Raw genomic sequence first — 17375 nt, 5'->3', positions numbered from 1 at the left:
GAGTGACCGCATTTATGTGAGTGGAGAAATTGAGATTGTGAGATCTTTAATTGATGTCACTCTATCTACAATCTCATCATTAAGTGTGTAGTCATAAGAAATGGGTACTTTTTCGTTGGTAAAAGAAATTATCATGCACTTTTTACAATGAAGTTTCAATTTCCATATCGCACACCATCTCTCTATGTGTTTAGATCTTGTTGTAATGACCTACAATCCTCAGTATCAAAAACTTGCTTGTATAATTTTGAATCATCTGCATACAGTGACATATAGTTGGCAACAGATGAGTTGATGTCATTTATGTACAATATAAATAAGAGAGGTCCTAATTGGGATCCTTAGGGGACACCAGAAGTAACGTTACACCAAGACGAGAAATGACCGTTAATTGTTACCCGCTGAACTCTGTTTGAAAGATACGAATGAAACCAGTTGAAAATATTGCCATTGAAACCATATGTGAGAGTTTATAAAGTAGGAGCCTGAGGTTAACTGAGTCGAATGCTTTGCTGAAGTCGAGATATATTGAGTCAACTTGACCCCGATTATTCATAACAGTAGATAAATAGTCGGTGCATGAAACAAGATTAGTAACAGTGGAGTGGCATTTTACAAAACCACGTTGATTGATATACAGTGAATTCTGTACATGATTGTAAATGTGAGGAAAAAATGCTTTCTCAAAAACTTTACTGAAGACTGGAAGTAGTGATATTAAACGGTAATTGCTGGCCTCATTCCGAGACACAGATTTAAAATAGGAACAACGTTGCCCCTTTTAAACAAAGACGGGAAAACATCAGTTTGAAGTGACTTGTTAAAAATCAGAGTTAGGGGCAATGCGAGTTGTTTGACTTAAAGACCCATTTGTGAAATTAAAGGTTATCTGGGTCACATGATATTTTGGCTAAAGGTTTAGTTTCGATACATATCCCTCTGTGTCAAAAATAAAACCTCCAGCTCAATTTGCTGGCCCGGAATTAGATATGCACATAATTAATGAAGAACAGGATGTGGCGCCATAAGTTCTCCAATCATACCGAATATGAAGGCAATATTACTAGGGGTTACTAGGGGTTATATGTATATATATGCATATTTATGGTCAAAGGTCATCGAGGTCATTTGAAATTGTGTAAAAACTTTGCTTCCATACTTTCCCCTGTGTACCAAAAATCAGACCTCTTATAGTCTATTGGCAAGTCAAAAATTTGAAATGTGCAAAATTAATGAGGTACAGGATGTGGCTGGTCATGTGAAATTTTGTCAAAATCATATGCTCCCACACTTCTCTATCAGGTAGGCCAGACTTAGATATGTGCATAAATAATGTAGTAGGGGATATAGTGAGAGTCAAAGGTCAGGGGTAAATTGAGGTTTGGAATTTGGTCCCTGACTGTCCATTGTTGTATAGACAACAGTCCTATTGCACTCATATACAAGCCAGAATAAGTAATAGTCATAGCTGAGCTGTAGAGGTATAGGGCAGGTCAAAGGTCACAGAAAACACTGAAATATAATCGTTAGAAATCTTCTCAAAATCGACAGGGACAGTTACCTTTAACTTTCACATATAGGAATCTGGCCCTCTGGTATACAAAATGTGTTCACAGAATTTTGAGATGAATTTTAATGATTCCAGCCAAGATGACCGCCAGGTCATGTTTCCAGTTGACATGGTAACCATATGAGTTTAACTGTATGCCGAATTACAGGTCATTTGATGCAACAGTGTTTGAATGGGAGCCGAGATACATTGAAGAAGGTCAAGGTCACTCAAGGTCAACAAAAATACTGTCATATGGGACAAAGAATCTCCCCTGTAGCCCCTGTATTGCCAAAGATACAGTGATTTTGCATAATTAATATGATAGGGAAAATTTTAAAAATCACTTAAAATCTACTCCTAAACGACAAGGTAAATGACCTTGAAATTTTGATATATCATGTTTTATGCAAATTAGGGAGAATTCAATATTTCAATCTATGATGGTAGCCAGATAACATGATCCGCTGTGTTGAAAGGGTCATGTGCACTAGTACTCGGTAGACTTAATAAGCCCTTCAAGTTTGAAAAAGCTGCGCTCAATAGTTTCAGAGATCTGTCTTGGCAAAAAAATACAGACGAAGAAGTTGCTGAAGAAAAACAGGAAGAGAGGAAGAGGAAGAAAGTTGAAACCCAGTAACAACAATAGGAGCCCAAGCGCCAGAGGTCTTGGGCTCCTAGTAACAGTGACCAAGCTGATAATTGAGATTTTTCAGCCTAATGGGGGGTTTCCATTTGTACGTGTATCTCTATGAATTTTCTTGACATTATTTGTATTAACCGCTTATGTGCATCTAGCCATCTGGTGTTCGGTTTTTGTAAATTGTAAATTCCTGGATACATTTTGCCAAATAGTGAAGATAATAGACAATATCTAGAACTTTGAAAGGTTATACAAAATTGACAATACTAGAAGATTATAATATTCCAACGAATGAAACTTTAAATCACTGAAATTGAGGCTCAAACAATAACAAATTTGGTAAAAAATAAATGATTTCCTCTATTCACACGCTTTTGCTCTAAAATTCAAAATCTTTACTATTCAAAGTTTTAACTTTGTGTTATCATACGATAAGAATGTGGACATTTCATTAACAGCATAGACTTCAGTGAAATGAATGGCTTGTTACTGTATAATGATTGTCAGTGACTCATGAAGAAAAGTTTCGATCGGATTCGAACTCACAACGTACGGCACCTGGTCATCTTTTGAAAACATCACAGTCAAAATCGCTCGGCCAAACCCTCACCCTTCAGTAACCAAGCAAAGTTGTTATAGCTATTCATGTTTATCTCCCCAAATGTTTACAATGTACAACATCATGGATACAATTTACTTTGTAGTTCATCTAGCTTTGTTCAGTGTATCACAAAATGTTCTATCATGGGAGGGGGTATGGGAGAGGATATCCCTCAAACATCCACCACACTTTGGTTTTGCATAGTCTAACAGTTTCATCCCAATGACTTTCATTGAGAGCGTTGCATGCAATTTATTTAATTAAATTTCTTTTTCAGTTTGATATGATTGTCAATCATATGATCAGAAAAAAATGACAAAATGCCGCTCAAATACACCTCGAAAAATGAAGAACAAATCTGTTGACATTCCCATATCCTCCCTAACCCAATGGTTCTCACCATGTCACTTACTTTCCTTAACTGTAAAAAGAACTTAATTTCACATAATCTAGTGTTTCGCTGTTTTCATAAGACTGCTTTTTCGTTTGTTCACCGATCATCTCCCGCCAGCACATGCCCAAAATTTAGAGCAACGTTTTTTCCCTTCGGCTCCTTTACTTTAAAAAGAATAGTTTTATTTTACATTTGACAGCTTTTTTGGCAAATTAGGAATGCTTTCTTTTGTTAATAGTTTATGAAGGCATACACGTATGTATTGCCATCAGGTAAAAGAGCCCTCACACGTGCACTCAAACATTACCTTTTGTCCGTTCGAATTAACTTTGCTAAATGGAACTTTAAATTATATTTCAAACATTAAATGTCACGATTAGAGCCAGAAATCACGTAAAGAGTGAGTGAAGCCTCGTAAACAGGTGCACCGAATATAGAACATATTGCCTTGAAAAATTTGCTTACCCTGGTTCATGTCAAATTCCTAACAATCAATAGACGGCTCACTCATACGAAATAATCTAATTATAGGGGGCCTTAAAGACTAATGAATAGCAAGCACAAAACAAAATAAGGCATATCAAGATTTTTCTAATATTTATATATTCACCAGCTGAACAAATTCAGACGTAACAGAATTTATCTGTCTCGATCGTCCAGCATTAACAATTTAATTGAACATACGTTATGACAAATTATAACACGCCACATGCTCATTCCGTGTCGCGATTGGCCAGAATACGTCACGTGACAAGAAAATATATACGTCTAGTCCCCACCGGATCGACAAAAGTGACGTCAGAGGGTATTTTTTGAAAAGCTATTTCCCTAGGGAAATAGTTTTGACCAAATTTGGAAAAGTGCCCGGTCACATGACCGTAGTGTCGTCTGCAGCTTTGCAACAATGGCGGGTGACCTTAACGTGATGTGCGTCCGGGATAGGTAACGACACATTCTCTGAAACAGATTTTCCAACATTTTCCAACATTCCAACAGCGTAGGAACTTGAAAAGCTCATCGACGGAAAAGATTAAAGTGCAACTAAGGATGTCGCTAGGTATGCTTAGAATATTTTTTGAAAGAAAGTGGTACCACGTACAGCTGAAACCGCTGTGGAAACATCGCCCAGTAAACTTGTCACAACGGATTGTTATTGAGGTGCAAAATGTCAAAACTCATTAAAAACTGGACAACAATACAACATGAGCATGTGGTGTGTTATAAAACACCTACAGCCTGGTCTTTATTCGGGCTATAGTGCTCGTCTATTACCCCTCGCGGCCGTGTGTTACCAGAAACACATCGCTATACCCCTCGGCCTACGGCCTCGGGGAATAGCGATGTGTTTCCGGTAACACACGGCCCCTTGGGGTAACAGACGGGCACTATTGCCCTTATGACCAGGCAATAGGAGTTTACTACCGTATCGTTTAAGGAGTATACTCACAGCAGTACCAGCCGGTGTGTGCACATGGATAAGGCACTGTAAGTCTGGTCTAGCAGCGTGGATTGCAGACTGCAGCAACCAACCCGGGATGAAGCAACCGTAATCAGTGCTGCCCTGTTCCAAGATGTTGCCCTCCAGATCGACCTTGATCAGATTAGAAGCTGAAACTTCGTAGAACATCAATCCAAATGGATTGATTAAGAACTGGGTGTGGTCTTTGGACACATTAACCTATATACGACAAGACGGGGTCGTCAATGAAAGAGCCCATGCTGTTTATTCGAAAAATCTCATTCAAAAACAACTTTTGAAGAAATATGGTTCAGGTATGCCCACGAATAGTACCATTATAGCTGCATACAACAAAGTTAAAAGTGCGTAACAGATCAAACGGTAGGTCGTGTCACACTCAAAGTTATCGCTAAATTTGCAAAGTTACAAAATGTGGCCAGTATGTTTCGTAAATCATCTGCTCCTTGAATATGCACTCTTAATTGAGTTTTCCTAAAACTCTATCTAGTTTATGGGATTTAACTTTTCTTTTCAAAGTTAGTTCAGTAGTGCATTTGAAACTACGCCGATGCAAAGTAAATTAAAATGATGCCTGGTGATTGATGCCATAAGCTTATTTTGAGGTTTTCCAAATTTATCAAGAATTATGTGATAACAGAAAAGAAATATGTCCATCATGTGTCAAGTAATTTAACGGGGGTCAGAGTTGACCATATTTTAGCTGATTTAATTTAAGTCCACGTTATTTGACCAGTGCACTCTACTAATTCAGTAAATTTACTTCTTTCGACCATGCATGTACTTACTGTTACATGATTGAATACGTTGTTTGACCATCCATGCAAATCGATCAGTCTGTAGACTGCAGCTAATTTGCATCTCAGTTCTTTCTCTTCCTGACTGGCATTAATACCATTCAAGTCATCATCGCAGATTGGAAACTTGTATTGGTGAGGGCCGGCCTTTGAGAAATATACAATAAAAGTCTCGATTTTGACTATTTTTGCATGCTTTTAATTTTCGCATGTGTGAAATATTACATTTGTGCAGACAAACAATAGATGTTTTGCTTGAAATAGTTTATCTCCTTCAGTTGGACAACATGTTCGAATTCCTTTCAATGAATTTTGTCAAGCCTCCTCATCTAACAATAAACTGAAGTAAATCTTCCCTAACATTGTATGTGTGAATCTTCACCCATTATTAACATGTTTCGAGCACTGGTTGCGAAAGAAATTGCTTGAGGAATGGCTTTGGTCCTTCAACATTATTACTATGTCATATCTTAACATCCCCAGAAAATCGATCAGCGTAACTAAAGAGTAAACTGTCTGGCACTTACAATGCTGACAGTACTCTCCAAAGTCTTCGCAAAGTCACCTTTCAAAACTTTGCTTGATGCCATGTTTTCAAATCTTGGGTACAAAAACTACAAATGAAAATGAATCATATTGACGTTCAACTAACATTATATATGAACAACTCATCGGCAATGACATAGTCCCTCTTGCAACTTGGAATTTTTCAATGGAGTTGACTTAAAATTGAAGCCGATATGATGAGGATGAATAAAGAAATGCAGGGACCAAAGTCCTGTCCGTGACTAATGCCAATATTGTATTGGATTGTAAATAAGCAGACATTAGTTATAGTATAAATGGAAGAGGGCTATGTCCTTTTACCTAGTTGGACAGAATGAGTATGTCATGCCCTGGCTCTTCAAATGTCAAAATTAAACAAATCTGCAAGAAACGAGTCCATGGCATGTCTGAGTAATGGCTCTTGACATAAAAAAGTCAGCCAGCCAGATGTGACCAAAATATGCCCCTTTGTTCTGTGCAGAAGAGACTTCCATAATAATTAGCTATTGATACTGCAAATACGCAATAAATTGACATGATACGACCAAATGTCTTTGTTTGCTACTACAACACTTTGAGATCAACATCTATACAAAGTTTCATTAAATTCGCTGCAGTATTACTAAACATATCATACTTCTTACTAAAGTTCATTACATGTGCAAATAAGCAGTTAATTGACATGATACTGCTTAATGTCTTCGCACAGTATTAGAGTATTCAGAGATTAACGTCCGTACCATTTTTCATCAAATTTGGTGGAGTATTTTTGGACGGAGGGCACTTATTTGGAAATTCTTTAAATTCAAAAATTAGCAATAATTGACAAGATAATGCTAATTATTTTTTTCTCTATTACAACGCTGTGGGCTAAACATCTTACCGAGTTTCATCACATTTGCTGCAGTATGTCTATACATATTTCCTTAATTACAGTAATTAAACAATACTGTACATAGTTGTATACTGGATATGCCGTTAGCTTTTATATCTATATTTTGTTGTGACTTTGAATTTCATTTTGTTGGTTACATCGTCTTGAACCGCCATGAGATAACCGATGATAGTCTAACAGGTTTAACTAGGATTTGAAATGGTCTATACTATTGCTGTACTTTTTAGGGTATTGAAGAGGGGGTCCTGAAAAAAATTAGATTTCAATCGCGATTCCTCCAACCACTTCCCCCAATCGTTATTTGTGAACGCAGCCTAAGTTTACCGGCTTCCGAGAAGAAGGATGAAATATTATTAGAAGCGATGTTCGCGTTTTGAAAGTCTGGTATTGAAGACGGCATGAATAAAACATTCAGAGTGATGATAGAGGTCATACCCGATACTCGAAATTGACGTCAACATTGAGCCAAGGCCGTCAACCGTTAAATCAATGTCGACAAAATAAAACATTCAAATGGCTACACTTGACAAGAGAGAGAGAGAGGGCGGTTGGGGATTTACGCAGTCGGGAACTCATCGTTGTCTTGGCGCTGCACAGATATCGAAAAATACTTCCCCGAAAATTGACCAACCATATACAAGAGTTGAACAAAGACAACAATTTTGGTGTGGAAGTTACTCTTCAGATGTTAGTTTCGCAACTTTACCCTAGAATCTACCCTAGATTACCCTACTATCTAGATTAGCTGGTATAGTAATAATCACTTATATGCACTGTGCTATATTGCTAGATAGTTTACCCTGCATTATCAAGGTAGCCGTATAATAGCACGAATGTATCGTTATTAAAGGAATTTCAAAATTACGATGATCTCCTTGTACTTGGTTTCCACCAGTGGGGGCTATGGATATCATTTTAAGTATTAAAACATAAGCAGATATCGCTGTAGTCAATCTTTATCGTCCTTAGATAACCCTAGATGACATCATCGGCTGATAGGGCTAACACCGTGACAGGTTTTGTTTTGGTATTTTGGTCGGTTGGCTATTCTGGAAACGCCTTGGTTATCTGCTATGATTTGTACATGTATTTCATGAGAATAGGCCTAGGTTATTTTCCACTGTGTGTATGTGTATTTGTATTGTGAATATGCCAGGGTCATACCCATAACGTGACATGTATAAATTTGTGTATCGGCCGGGGTAACCTTCTGTCATGATCTGTACATGCATTGAGACAGTGTTGTATTAGACGTATATCATTTAGGACATACATTTTTGTACTAAACCCCAACGTCGCTCACGTTGATTGGTAGGTCTTATGTCCCTATGTCCCATTTGCGTTCATTCATTGGCTGCCTATATGTCCTCAAGTCTCATTAATATTTACTGTTCCGAATGCAACTCATTCATTGGCCGCCATGTGTTCTTGTCCTTGCCTCACTTTTGAGTGTTCCTTGTCTCGTTCTGCCATGTGCTCATTACTGTAACCTATAACGCATCTGCGAGCCTAGGCAATCATTACCAGACAGCTAGAAGTCAGATAACTTTGTCTTTACAAACGTTGCGACTACGCTCTAATTACAGCCACCACCCCAATCGTTATTTGTGAACGCAGCCTAATACACGCATAGTGTTGGTGCTTGTGCTATTCGAGTGCGTTTGAACTTTACGGTTATTTTGTGCTTGTAAGCTAGCCACAACAATGATCGTGGTATTGCCATCAGGTGAGATCACCGCTGATCAGGGCTGTTCGAGGAAGAAAGGACAGGCCCAAGGCGTCGATCATACAGCACTCGTTCACGGAGGTAACTGCAGTCGGCTGTGCAACCTACTTTCGCGGTATACAGAGTTTAGATAAATAAAGACAAATATTTAATACCGACATTTTGGTGCAATAAACCCATGCACAATGATTGAGGAAGGTAAATTTGGGTTAAAAGACAGCAATTCTTGGTATTGGGCTTTCCTCGGGGCATTCGACGCAAGCTAGGAGCATGGCGGTACCACAGACAAATAATATACGAGATGAATAACTTTACCGGCTTTGGAGAAGAAGGCGTTTTGAGAGTCTGGTATTGAAGACGCCATAAATAATCCATTAAGAGTGACGACAGAGGTTATACCCGATACCCGAAATCGACGTCAACATCGAGCGGTGACCGTGAACCGTTAAAACCAATGTCGTCAAAATAAAACATTGAAATGGCTACACTTGACACGAGAGAGAGGGCGGTTGGGGATTTACGTAGTCCGGAACTCATCGTTGTCTTTCGGATACGGCGTCGGTTTGCACATTGGCGCTGCACAGATATCAAAAGTGTGCACACTCATTCCCGAAAATTGACCATCCATCTAGCAAGAGTTGAACAAAGCCAACAGTGTTGGCGTCGAAGTTCCTTCGCAACTCTACCCTAGAATATATCCTAGATTACTCTATTATCTAGATTAGCTGATATAGTGATAATCACTTGTATGCACTGTTGCAATTGGCGACTTGTATGGAGATTTTACATGTTACACATATAACGGCTCAAGCCTTGTGCACTATGTAATTGCACAATCAAGCCTTCACTTTAAAATTCAATACTTAAGAGTTCACCAATTGACCCACTTATCAGACCATTGTCCACTATCTTTTGCACTCACTGGGCAAGTCAGAACTGAAAATGTGGACAACAGTACCGGTCTTAACCCCCTTCCCAAAAGATATTTATGGGAACAAAGTTCAACTGAGAAGTATCAAGAGGCTCTCCAAAGCCCACCAGTCAGTTCCAAAATTACTCAGTATTTACACACAAATTATTTGACTGGTAATATTGATGATGCTGTACAAGGCTTGAATGATATAATTTACACGGCTGCAGACATGTCACTCAAAACCTGCACTCATAAAGTTATAAAGAAAGGCAATGTGAAAAAGAAAACAGGTCGTCGATGGTATGACAAATCATGTTTTATAATAAAACGTGAAGTTAGAGCAATGGGTAAACTGATTGTGAAATATCCAAATGACCCATATGTGAGAGGTCGATATTTTCAACTTAAGAAGGAGTATAAAAATTAATCAGAACTAAAAACAGAATGTACCAGGAGAATCTTTTAAATAATATCACGGAAGTGAATGGTGGTAAGTTAGATCAATTCTGGAGTGCATTGAAAGAATTAAAAAACCAACAATTCCTTACCAATAAATGATGATATCAGTAATAGTATAAGTGTTGAGGAATGGATCAAGCATTTCTCAAATCAAAATAAGAAATATAAACATAGTTCAAAATTAGACAAAAATTAGAAATATATTAAAGGAGCTAGAAAGTAAGGAAATTAATGAAGAATGAATGGGGATATTACTTACTCTGAAATCTTGAAGGCAATTAAACAGTTATAAAAGAAAAAGTCGCCAGGTGATGATAAAATAATCAATGAAATTTTAATAAGTGGTCAGTATGTCCTTCTGAAACCAATTACAAAACTCTTTAATTATTAATAGTATTTTAAATTCAAAGAAGTTTCCAGACATTTTGCGCACTAGCATTATAAAACCACTTTTCAAATCAGGGGATAAAAATAACCCAAATAACTACAGAGGGATAGCTCTATCAAGTTGTCACTCAAAACTTTTCACTTCAGTTTTGAATAACAGATTACATAAATATGTTGAGAGTCATGATATTCTAAGTCAATATCAGGCTGGGTTTAGGCCTGGATTTCGAACAACAGACAACATGTTCATCTTAAAATCGGTTATTGATAAGTATATTAATAAATCAAACATTGAAAATGCGAAGGATAAAAGGAAAAATATAAATAGGTTGTTTGTAGGATTTGTTGATTTTAGAAAGGCATTTGATAGTATTTGGCGTCAAGGGCTCTATTATAAGTTACTAACACACAATATTAATGGCAATATTTATCAAATAATTAAAAGTATGTATGACGAAGTCAAATACAGTATAAAACTTAATGATGGAATCACACGACAGTTCAAATCAATGCGTGGAGTTAGGCAAGGTTGCAATATTAGTCCCATTCTTTTTAATCTGTTTGTTAACGATTTATCAGGTTACTTTGATGATAGGTGTGAACCATTAATTTAGGACAGTCTCTGATCAATTTCCTATTATATGCTGATGATCTTGTTTTAATTGCAGAATTAGAGGCTGGATTACAACGTTGCTTTGATAAACTTCATTCATATTGTAATGACTGGAATTTAGAAGTCAACACTAACAAAACTAAAATCATTGTTTTCAACAAGAATGCTAGGGTCCTTCGTCATAAATATAACTTTTATTATAATAGTATGAAATTAGAAATTGTTCAAAGCTACAAATACTTAGGCATAGACTTCAAATGTAATGGGAAGTTTGACATTGCAAAGGAGACTCTATACAACGAAGGCACTGAAAGCGTTCTTTTATATTAGAAAAGTTGTCAGTTCATCAGCTAACATAAATATTCATGCATGGATTCATATTTTGACCATGTTATCAGGTCTATACTAACTTACGGATGTGAAATTTGGGGAACTGAGAAATATTCAGATAGGACACCAATTGAAAAATTGAATCTTAAGTTGTGTAAAATACTTCTCCAAGTTAATCAGTCAGCAACAAATTTAGCAGTGAGAGGTGAGATGGGCAGGCATCCTCTTTTAACTTTTATCCAGAAAATGATGGTTAAATATTGGTATAGAACATACACGAAGAAAGAAAATACTTTGATCCATGAGGTGATGGTATTTTGTACTAACAATAACATGGCCTGGGCAACTGCAATGCAAGAAATTACAGGACTGGAGGGTGTTGGTAATTTTTGGCAAAATGATAAACATAGTGTGAAAAACTTAACAGATAAGATAAGTAATGACTACATTTTAAATGGAAAAATGAAGTTAATGCAGAAAAGACATCATCAGGAGAGAATAACAAATTACGCATTTATAGAAAGTTTAAAACGGATTTTAAAATGGAAAGTATTTAAGCTGATCAAGGATAAAAATGACAGAAAATACATTACCAAGCTGAGAATACGTGACCATAATCTGATGATTGAGAAAGGTAGACACATGAGACCAAAACCAAAAGCTGAGGACAAATTTGTAATAGGTGTGATACCAACTCAGTTGAGGACGAATTTCATTATATCATGTGTTGTCCATGTCATACACAATCACGACAAAAATTGTTAGACTCGAAAGCAGTCAACAATGAAAACTTCAACAACTGGGATTTGCAAGCCAAATTTTGCTACATAATGAGCAATACAGATAGCATGATATACCTCACAACATTCATCCAAGAAACATATATTTTTTTAAGATTACCTCACATTTCATATTCTGCATAAAGTTATATCTTATATGTATATGTATATATATTATATATTATATATATATATATATATATATATATATATATATATATATATATATATATATATATATATATATATTATTTTTTGATAGGTATCCTTTTCTTATTTTTGTAGTATTAGTTCTTGACTATGTTCACCTTTGAGGGAATAACGTCAATAAAGTTAAAGTTAAAGTTAAAGTTAAAGTATATTGCTAGATTTTTCCCCCCGCATTGTCACGGTAGCCTTATATTCGCATGAATATATTAAATATGATGGTTTCAACAGGGTTCGAACTCACAACGTACAGAGAAGCCGCAGACAAAATCATACATCGCAAACAAACTTTATCGAAGCGAAGCAATGGATACATCGCTTAAACTGGGCGAAAGATAGCCTCGAGGACAATTCTGTCCACCAGCTGAGCTGAAAGAAATATCAAACTTACGATGATGTCCTTGTACTTGGTTATAGCCAACAGGGGTTATTGATATCATTTAAGTATTAAAACATAACCAGATATCGCTGTAGTCAATCTTCATCGCCCCTAGATAACCCTAGATGACGTCATCGGCTGATAAAGCTGCCACCGTGACAGGTTTTATCTGGGTACTTTGGTTGGTCGGCTAATCTTGAAAGGCCTTGGTTATCTGATATGGTTTGTACATGTATTTGTCATGAGAATAAGCCTAGGTTATTTTTTATGTTTTGTGTCTATGTTTACAACTATTGCCTTGCGAATTCTGACCTACTGTCATTGGATTATGGATTGGTATGATTGCGATCATTTTTCCTTTGTGTGTACATGCATTTAAATTGTAAATAGGGCAGGGTCATACCCATAGCGTGACATGTATAAATTTGTATATAGGCCGGGGTAACCTGCTCCCATGATAACATGTATTGAGTCAATATTGCATTGTGACTTGGCCAGGGTCATCTCATTTGAATAGGTCATAATATTTGCATGAAAATAGGCCCGAGACGTCATCCAGGGCAAGGTTTTGCACACGGTTACAGCTATAGTAAATGGATACCTGTACCAAGGTTCATCAAATATGAGTCAGTATTTCATGACATATCAGAATTATGAAAAATCATTAAATATGCAAATGATCAATTACATGACACAATCCTGCTTAATTGCTTTGAACGCTCTTACAATTCTGGTATATCAACATCTGGACCACGATTCATCAAATTTGAATCGGGCCTTCTTGATATAGCACCCTAATTACAAAAATTCATCAAATATGCAAATAAACTATTAATTGATATGATGCAACTAAATGTTTGCAAAAAGCTACAACTCTGGTATATAAATATCTGTAATAATTTTCTTCACATTTGAGTCAGTCTTTGTTTGCTATTAGAGCGCTATGTGAAAAAACGTATTTACAAAGTTTCATCAAATTTGGTGGAGTCTCTTGAGAAATAGAGTTTTTTCGAAAATCACTTATCATGCAAATTAGCTCTAATTATACATGCCACACAAAAAACAAAGAACGTGTAAATGTATGCCAAACTTTATTATGCTTATATCGCGTTTCAAAGGAATTGTCTCAGACATGTCTGACATATCTGCTTGCACGGACGCACGTACGCACACACGCACGCAAGCAGTTAAATACGACCATCGGACTTCTTCCGCCAGGGCTAACAAACGAAGTGAATAAGTTTACCGCCTTTGGAGAAGAAGGATGAAATATTATTAGCAGCGATGTTCACTTTTTGAGAGTCTGGAATTAAAGACGGCATGAATAAAACATTCAAGAATTATGATAGAGGTCATACCCGATACCCGAAATGACGTCAACATCGAGCGGTGGCTGTCAACCGTTAAACCAATGTCGTCCAAATAAAACATTGAAATGGCTACACTTGACACGAGAGAGAGGGCGGTTGGGGATTTACGTAGTCGGGGACTCATCGTTGTCTTTCGGATACGGCGTCGGTTTGCACATTGGCCCTGCACAGATATCGAAAGTGTGCATACTCTTTCCCAAATATTGACCAACCATATAGGCCTATAGCAACATAAATTTTTACTATAACCCCAAACGGGATTCCAACCCCACACACTCACGGCAACATCGCCTAGCTGCTAGGCCTAACACAAAACCAGTCAGCCACCGCTTCCAACCCTAAAGAGTTGGTCACAGTAACTATGAAATCCGGTCACGACATGCGACATGCGACCTGCGACTTCAAAACCGCGACCTGCGTCCTGCGTGTTTGTCAAACTGCAACCTGCGACTTCCCGGTGCTCTGGCCTAGCTGCCACCTGCGAGTTTGACACTGCGACCTGCGAGATCACGACCTGATCCATGATTTTAGGTATTTGGTGTTTATTGAGAGTATGAAAAGCAGTCACAAGTAATATCAGTGATAGGTGGTGTCATTTAGGAAAGAGATGAGCTTCGATGACACAGCTGTGTTGGCCTACGTGTTGTTCGGTTGCTTTCAAAGTCCGGTTTCAAAGGGACAATGCTCAACTGATCACCGATTTTCATGAATAAAATTTGTTTTGATAGGCCTACTTCAACAAGCATGTTGTTATATATGTTGTTTCCTAAAGTGGTGGCTATTTCACAGATCGAAATGACCTAGTTTAGGCCTAAAGAAGTATTCTGTGGTTGTTGTACTTCGATTCGGTGACCATGCACCCCACTTAAATACACTGTACTATATCGCTAGATTTTGTATAGGCGATATCGCTCCCTTGTATATTAAAGAAACTTACGTTGATGTCTTTGTACTTGTTATCTGCCAATAGGGGTTATGGATATCATTTAAGTATTAAAACATAAACAGATATCGCTGTAGTCAATCTGTATCGCCCCTAGATAACCACAGATGACGTCATCGGTTGATAAAGCTGCCACTGTGACAGGATTTATCTTGGTATTTGGGTTGGTCGGCTACTTGGAGAGGTCGTGGTTATCTGCTATGTTTCGTACATGTATTTGTCATGAGAATAGGCCTAGGTCATTTACCACTGTGTGTACGTGTATTTGTATTGTGAATAGGCCAGGGTCATACCAATAGCGTGAAATGTATAAATTTGTATATAGGTCGGGGTAACCTTCTACCATGATCTCTACATGTATTGAGTCAATGTCGTATTGTGACTTGGCCAGGGTCATCTCATTTGAATAGGTCATAATATTTGCATGAAAATAGGCCCGAGACGTCATCCAGGGCAAGGTTTTGCACACGGTTACAGCTATAGTAAATGGATATCTGTACCAAGGTTCATCAAATATGAGTCGGTATTTCTTGACATATTATCAGAATTATGAAAAATCATTAAATATGCAAATGATCAATTACATGACATAATCCTGCTTAATTTCTTTGCACACTCTTACAACTCCTGTATATCAACATCTGGACCACGATTCATCAAATTTGAATTGGTACTTCTTGACACAGCACCCTAATTACAAAAAAAATCATCAAATATGCAAATTGGCCATGAATTGATATGATCCAACTAGATGTTTGCACAAAGCTACAACTCTGGTATATATACAGTCTAGTCGGAAGGTAGGGTTCCCATGCACCCCATGGATATATAAACTACATTTTTGCAGTCCTTAGGGTCTATAATTAATGGATTTAGATGTTCCCTAAATCAAATATTGTCCCATGGGGTTCATTTGCCGCCATCTTGGCCGCCATCTTGGATTTCAACAACGGGATAGGGGTCACATATTTACCGCTTGACGGAAATAGAAACAATAAAATACTATAAACGTTGCATTTGTAAAAAGCGCGGATCATGGCCTTTTCATTGATATATAACTTAATGGAGATAAATTAATATTCGTACGTCGATTATACTTTGTATCAGCCATTGGCCGTAAATCGTAAAATTTGCTAAATTTCAAACCCAATAATTAAGTTCCCGTTCCTTCAAACAATTTTTTATTAAGTATTTATATTTTTTGGAAAAACTTACTGCAATAAAAAAACAACAACATTAAAAGTATGTATCTTGAGATTTAGTGGGTGCATGAGCTTCTTTTCTTATTACGTGGTATGCCACGTTTCCATTTGTAATATAAGGGGGAGTGGTAATGTTTCCCTTTCTGTTTCGAATTAAGAATCACGAAACCATATAAATGTTATATCGGTTGAAAGTGCTGAATCAGACCTTTCTAAAAATATATAGTTTTATGGGGAAAAGTCGCATATTCGAAAGTTACAAAGCTTAAATCTTTCAGTTTGTGTCGATTTTAAGTGAGTTTTTAAAAACAAATTTATAATTTACGGGGTAGGGATAGTTTCATGGGACAAAAGTCGCATATTTTAAAGTTAAAAAGCTTAAGCCTTTCAGCTTGTGGCAATTTGAAGTGATTTTTTTAACAAAATTATAACATAAGGGGTAGGGGTAATGTTTCCCTTTCTGCCTCGAATCATTAATCATGAAACCATATAAATGTTATTTTGGTTGAAATATTGGAAAAGGGCCTTTCTAAACATGTATAGTTTTATGGGGAAAATCGCCTATTTGAAAGTAACAAAACTTAAACTTTTCAGTTTTTGTCAATTTTAAATGATTTTTGAACAATATGCACAAAGCAGTTAGTCCGTTCGCCAGGTATAGAAATCATCCCCTCTAAGGCATTTTACCCACTATGATTTTCTGTTATCTAGTATTCTCAGCTGTCATAATCTGCTTATTTGCCATTTAACTGATGGTATGCAAGAGTGTAACGACTTGTTTTGTAGGGGGCTATAACGCCCTCACTATAGAAATGAGTTAGGGTGACATATTTACTGCTAGTCAGAAACAAAAACAACGAAGTACCATAAACAATACATTCTTACCAAGCCCAGATAATGCCCTTACCATTGGTATATAACTTAATGGGGATAAATCAATATTCGAACATCGATTAGATTTTATATCGGCCATGAAATGTAAATTATAAAATTTGCTTAATTTCAAACCCAATAATTAAGTTCCTGTTCCTCAAAACAATTTTTACAAGGTATTTATATATTATTTTAAAGAACTTAAATTCAATAAAGAAGAAAAAAATTAAAGTGTGTATCTTCAGATTTATAGGTGCGTCGATTGTTTTTCTTTTTTATGCCATATACCCCT

General features: G+C 36.8%; 1 protein-coding gene across 3 annotated transcripts in view; it reads right to left on the bottom strand.

Annotated features, from left to right (window-relative positions):
* The window catches only part of LOC139120022 (alpha-adducin-like), a 28679-nt gene extending 13391 nt beyond the window's left edge, over positions 1-15288 (bottom strand). The window contains exons 1-4 of one of the 3 annotated variants that reach the window (XM_070684031.1): positions 15003-15288; positions 5989-6075; positions 5453-5608; positions 4635-4865 (exon numbers count right to left, since the gene is read on the bottom strand). In XM_070684031.1, the coding sequence (XP_070540132.1) occupies positions 4635-4865; positions 5453-5608; positions 5989-6051 (450 nt within the window). In that variant the 5' untranslated portion in view covers positions 6052-6075; positions 15003-15288. Of the gene's footprint in view, positions 1-4634; positions 4866-5452; positions 5609-5988; positions 6095-12707; positions 12962-15002 lie in introns of those variants that run through there. The other 2 variants (XM_070684032.1, XM_070684033.1) reach the window with 2 other exon arrangements.
* Positions 15289-17375: the final 2087 nt, after the last annotated feature.

This window comes from Ptychodera flava, chromosome 20, assembly GCF_041260155.1.
Source record: "Ptychodera flava strain L36383 chromosome 20, AS_Pfla_20210202, whole genome shotgun sequence".
In the NCBI taxonomy this organism is placed as follows: Eukaryota; Metazoa; Hemichordata; class Enteropneusta; family Ptychoderidae; genus Ptychodera; species Ptychodera flava.
This window is presented reverse-complemented; position numbering and strand designations above follow the sequence as displayed.